The following is a 5,976-nucleotide window of genomic DNA, read 5'->3' on the forward strand; positions in this document are numbered from 1 at the left end:
GAATCCATCACTCCATTCAGAAAGGAGCCTTTGGAGACTTCTCTCAGCTCTTCCATCTCCCAGGGGCCCTGCGCCCCGGGGCCTTTTGGCAGAGGGAAATCAACCATAAACTTCTTCCTTGGCAACTGGGGCCCTCCACAGCAATGCACGTTGACACGAACAGGCCCCTTCCCCTTTTGTGTGCCTGCAAAGCTGCATCCCAGCAGCCCGCCTAAGCTACAAACAAATAGCTAATCCTCCCGGGAATCCTCCAGCGCCTCCCTTTCTGGCTGCTGCCTTGTGCCTCAGTCTTAGCAGGAAGGGGATGCATCTTGTGGGCCTAACATCAATGTAGTCTCCCCACAGGCCCTGCGTTCTAAGACTGAGGAACACTGAGGCTGCTGATTGAGCCCCAGCGTTCCCTACCCCCACCCCCAAATGCTTAGCCCGGGTTTTCAGGGCATCGGTTTTAGGATTTACGTTCCATCAGGCCCCTGAGCCTAGTCTGAAATCGGATTAACTTGGGATGGGTAAATATTGGTTGAGGAGGGAGAAACATCTCACAGATGCATTCCTCTATGTCCCCCTCCCCGTCATCCCAGGGACTCCAACAAAGGACGAGACTCAGCTATGGTGGACCCAGTGACAGAAGAGGAGAAAGAGGGAGCGGAGCCTGGTGGCTCAGAAGGGGATGGGGCCACAGCGTCCGTGCCCCCCGATGCCCAGGGAGCCCAACAGCCTGCTGCCTCCTCGGCCTCAGCCTCCGCCGCAGCGCCCCGCAAGGCCGAAGTCCCCTGCGGAGCAGAAGGTGGGCGTCGGGAGCAGTCCCCGCTGCTGCACCTCGATCTCTTCAACTTCGCCTGCCCCGAGGCAGAGGGCAGCCGCTACGTCCTGACCAGCCCCCGCTCACTAGAGGCATGTGCCCGCTGTGCGGTCAAGCCAGTGGAGCTGCTGCCCCGGGCCCTGGCTGACCTGGTGCGCGAGGCCCCCGGCCGCTCCATGCGCGTGGCCACGGGCCTGTACGAGGCCTACGAGGCCGAGCGGCTCGCCAAGTTGCAGCAGTGCCGTGCCGAGCGCGAGCGCATCATGCGCGAGGAGAAGCGGCGCCTGTTCACACCCAAGGGCCCGGCTGCAGCCCCGGCCCCGGCCTCGGCCTCCGCGCTGAGCGCGGGCAGCAGCAGTAGCTGCAGCAGCGGCAGCAGCCTCCCGGCCTCGCCCGCATCGCGGGTGGCTCGAAGGACTTCACCCAGTCCCCCCGCCAGGACCCGACCTCCGCCCGCCACTGCTCGGACAGGTAGGAAGAGCCACTCGTTGGATTCGCTGTCCCGCCGGCGGGACGGTGCCCTCAGCTCCGAATCCGGCGCCTCGTCCTCCGGGTCTTACAGCGGGGAGAGCCTGCGGGAGCTTCGCTGGCCACCTCGAGCTTCCGCCAGGCACAGCTACCCTGCGGGGTCAGCGTCTTCTGCACCCAACCCCCTGGGCCGCCCTTCGGCTCTCGACCTGGCGCCACTCACGGCTCGCAGCTTCAGCCTCGGCGACCTGAGCCACTCGCCGCAGACCGCCCAGCACGTGGAGCGCATTGTGCGCCAAGTACGCGCCGAGCGAGGCCTGCGCGGAGTCCCCGAGCGCGATCGCAAGATCGCCGCCCTCATGCTGGCCAGACACCAGGAGGAGCGCCTGCTGCTGGAGCAGCGCGCCGCTGCCCACGGCCAGTGGGAGCAACAGCGCGTGCGCGCCGAGCAGCGGCGGGAGCGCGAGGAGCGCGAGAAGCAGCGCGCGCTGGAGCAGGGCCGGCGCGCCTGGGAGGCACAGGTGGAGGAGCGCCGGGGCCGCCGTGGCAGGGAGGAGCGCGAGGCAGCGCGGAGGCGGCAGCAGCAGTGCGAGCGCAGCGAGGAGCGTCGGCGAGAGCTGGCGGAGCGCCAGGGCCTGCTGCGGCGGGAGAGGGCAGAGCGCGCGGCGCGCGACGACAGGCAGCGCAAGTTGCAGCAGGAGCAGAACCTGAAGCAGCGCGAGGAGGGCCTGCAGGAAGGGCGGGAGCGTGCCGAGCTGGCCCGCCGGGAGCGCGCCCAACGGGCGGCGCGGGCCAAGCAGCGCCAGGAGGGGCAGCTGCGGCAGGAGAAGCGGGAGCTGAGCCGGGCCGAGCGGGCGCGCCACGAGGCGCTGCTTCGAGGCCGGGTCCGGCAGCAGCACGAGGAGCGGGAGGGCCTGCGGAGCTCCCTGGAGGCCAGCTTGGGCCGCGCGCAGGAGAACTACGAGCAGCTGCAGGAGCAGCGCGCCCGGGAGCTTCGGGAGCGAGCCCGGAAGGAGGAGCTGCAGGGTCGGCGGGCGAAGGAGGCGGCCGAGCGCAAAGAGCGCGAGCATCAGGCGCACTTAGAGGCGCTGGCGCGGGCCGGCGAGCGACGGCTGCAGCACGCGGCGCAGGTGGCCGAAGAGGCGGTGCAGCAGAAAGCCCGGCGCGTGGTTCAGACTCGTCTGGAGAAGGAGAGGACCCAGCGAGCCAACAAGGAGAAGGTGGAACGTGACGAAGACTGCCGCCGCCGGGAGCTGCTGCAGGCCATCGGGCGCAAGCTGGAGCGCAGCGAGCAGCTGTCTAGGGAGAGGCGAAGCGCGCTAGAGAGTGCTCGCTCCACAGCCCGGGCCTCCTTCCACGTGCGGGAGAAGGTGAGGGAGGAGACCAACACGCGCTCATTTGACCGTATGGTGCGAGAGGCCCAGCTACATGCCAGCCTGGACCGTAAATGACAGCTGCCCTGCGCAGGCCATACTGCTTTATAGAGCCAGGCGGGGCCTCCCTTAGCCACTTGGACCAAACTCTAGACATCTCCAGTCCGGGGGCCATACCATGAACTCTCCAGACTAATGAACCATGAGACAATGAGAAGCCAGACGTGGTACTTTTCCATCTGCCACCGTTGACATCGTTTGGAAATGACATGGCACAATTTACCCACATCCACCTGTGTCTTTGGGTTGGAACAGAAAATAGCTGGGGAGGGGGAGGGCCCCCCTAGGAGAGAGCACAGAGGTGAATGGTGGGTTTTCTGCCACAGGTGTCGGTGTCTTGGACATCTTTCTGACATTTGTGTCTAAGATGACTTTTACTTGCATCAGCCGAGGAGATAGAGCCCAGACTCACCTCTATCTTCCAAAATACAAGTTGCACAGAACTTAAAGTCTCCCAAGAAAGCACAGCTCTTCGAAGATGTTAGTTCACGCACAAATGACCACAAAAGCTATTGTTTCGAGCACTGGACTATTAATCGGACACCTAAACAAATTCTCCTGTTCCCATCATCTTTTTCAGTTGAGTCCCTAGGCTTTCTAGTTAGACAATCATCTGCAGATAATAATCATTTATTCTCCCACGTGGCATGGGAAATGGGTCGGATTGATGATGCTGTTTAGCTTTCATGGAAGCCCTCCATCCCCTCACCTCCCCGGAGGTGGTGGTTTCCTTAGACAGCAGTGTTCCATCCTGTGCAGCTCCCGTGGATGGTGAGGTAGTTCAGTGGAGGCAGTGTCTGATGGCCACATCCCTGTGTGGGGCCAGCTCCTGCAGACAGAAGCTATTGCCTTACGAAGCAGAGCTACCTTCTGTGCCTGCCCAGGCCACTCTTGCCTAAAGCTCCAGCCTCGAATGAAGTCTCAAGGGTGAAACCCTGAGGAATCTGGAGTGCGTAGGATTCCCTCTGTGAAATAGTTCAGTGCCTGGAGGACAATTTAGCATCCTTGGCTGCGTGGCTGTGGCGATGGAAGGGCTAGAATTGCCTCTGCGTTGCGTTGTGCTGTTGTTGGTAGGGTATCACTCTTCCCTAGGAAAGTAAGAGTCTTCCCTCTTTAAATTCCTGGTACCCTCTCATTTATACCTGAAGTATTTAATCAGTCTCTTGGTGCCTCACCTTTCCCATCTGCCAGATGGGGCCATCAGAACTCTTCTGGTACCTCAAGGTCTCCTGGATCCAAAGCACCACTACAGTGTTGTTCGTTGGTCTCCGTTGTGCCTTTCTTGACCTGGAGTTGGGAGGCAGGAGGACTGCTTTGAGCCTAGTTTGTTTCTGGTAATATAGACAGGGTAGTTCATCACGGAGAGATGGTCATTGAGTGTGTGAGGTGTGTGTGTGTGTATGTGTGCGCACGTGTGCGCGTGTGTGTGGTGGAGGTACTTGCAATGCCAAGCCGCTTCCCGGTCAGAAGGTTCAGTTATCACTAGGCAGTTTTAACCCATACAGTGCTCCTTCCACAAAGCTGAAACTGACCCCACTTTTATCTGCCTCTCGGTTGCGTCTTCACCAGGGAAAGTGGAAAGTCAACCATCCCTTTTGCCATTAATCAAGGTCAGGAAGTAAAAAAAAGTACCAAAAAGACAGGAATCAGGGTAGAGATGTCCTGCGTTAGATGTGTTTTGTGTGTGTTCTGCTGGCAGAGTCGTCCCTAAAATGGCAGGTTATTGCCCACACCCTTCATCAACCCTACCCTATCACATGCTAAGAGTAGTCTTGTGTCGCAGACAGCCGTGCTTAGGTGTCACGTGTGAGATAATGTGAAACCCGGAAAGGAGCTATGTACCAAGGCTTGTTTCTTGAGTGGGTGGTTTTCCCCTCGCATTCCCTTCTTGTCGGGGAGCTGTAATAACCGGTGTTGTCTCTGAGACAGGAGCATTTACTAAAAAGTGAATGTGACTATGGACCTTTGATCTTGTGGTTCCTGAGTTGCTTCTGAAACCCTTGTAGAATGCGCCAGCCTTAAAACGACTTTCTCCAAAGCATGAGCGTTTGTTTGGGGAGGCAGTCTGGTGCTGCAGGCCAAGCACTGGGAGGCACGTAGGCGATCCAGCCTGCTCTTCTACCCCGTTTGCTTCCCATCTTACTGTGTGACTTTGGGCAGATCACCTTTCTGGTGTAGAATGGGCATGGTGGTTCCTGATCTCTGGTTTGTGCAAACATGGGATGACAGTGGCAAGCGACTGCCATTTCCGTCCCTCTGGGTCTGCAGGTGCAGTGGCTATCCACAGGGTGACGTGACCACTGTGGCTGGAGAAGGTAACGGACCGTCGTGCTTTAGTGCAGAAGGAGAGGTTGTGAGGAGCACGTTGCAGATACAGTGTCACACATGCAAAGGCCCAGGCCTGAATGTCACCAAATTAGACACTGAGAGAACGGCTATGTAAAAATACAAACATTGTAGGTTTTTACCTAAAAGTCCATACGACCGAGTATAGTTAAAAAACAGAAATAACTCAAATCTGGAGGCAGTAAGAAGTGGTTCTACGAGTTCCAGGCTGTCTGCTAGAGTATGCTACTGAAGTCGGACGTGGTGGCTCTCATCTATAGTCCGAGCACTGAGGGAGCTGGAGTAGGGGGAGAACTAAACTGATTCCATGAGACACTGTCAAAACAAACCACACAAACAGAAATGGAAGGAGAGCCACCTGCATGTTTTAAATGTTCATGGCTCTCCCTGAAGATGGTTAATGTCCAAAGTCTTTCATGGGCCCCTAATATAAGTTTCCAGAGAAGTTTTATTTTACTCTGAAATGCAGCAAGAGGACATGGTGGGAAGAACTGTCCCGAAATAGCATTCTAACGGGTGTCCAGAGTTGAACATGCTGAACATTTCTTGCCACCTGGGAGATCCCAACCTTGAAGTGGCCACAGCCTCACGTTTACTCCCTCGAAACATCTGAGTAAAGATGTTCAAGAGAGAGAAAATGTGAAGTAATATGAGTGGGGGTGGGAGAGGATTGGAAAAGCTTTAGTTCGGCCAAATACCAAGAAAACAAACCTAAACCACCTCAGAAGAAATCACTGGGGAAATCACCAGTCTGTTCTGCTGTGGCAGGAACCAGCGTCTACACCCATTTGGACAGGAAAATGAAAATTCCCTTTTGGAAGCATACAGACTGGGCTTTCAATGGAGCAGTAATCAGGATTTGCCAAAGGCTAAAGGTCTGCAGGGTAGTGGAGCTAGAGGGATATCTTGGTCTGTTTTATGTTGCTC

At 57.5% G+C, this 5,976-nt stretch overlaps 1 protein-coding gene across 1 annotated transcript; it reads left to right on the forward strand.

Annotated features, from left to right (window-relative positions):
• Positions 1-609: 609 nt before the first annotated feature.
• Positions 610-2,721, forward strand: Ccdc177 (coiled-coil domain containing 177). The gene has a single exon (XM_038335750.1). The coding sequence runs from the start codon at positions 610-612 to the stop codon at positions 2,719-2,721; it is 2,112 nt and encodes a 703-aa protein (XP_038191678.1).
• Positions 2,722-5,976: the final 3,255 nt, after the last annotated feature.

Source organism: Arvicola amphibius, chromosome 7 (assembly GCF_903992535.2).
Source record: "Arvicola amphibius chromosome 7, mArvAmp1.2, whole genome shotgun sequence".
NCBI lineage: Eukaryota > Metazoa > Chordata > Mammalia > Rodentia > Cricetidae > Arvicola > Arvicola amphibius.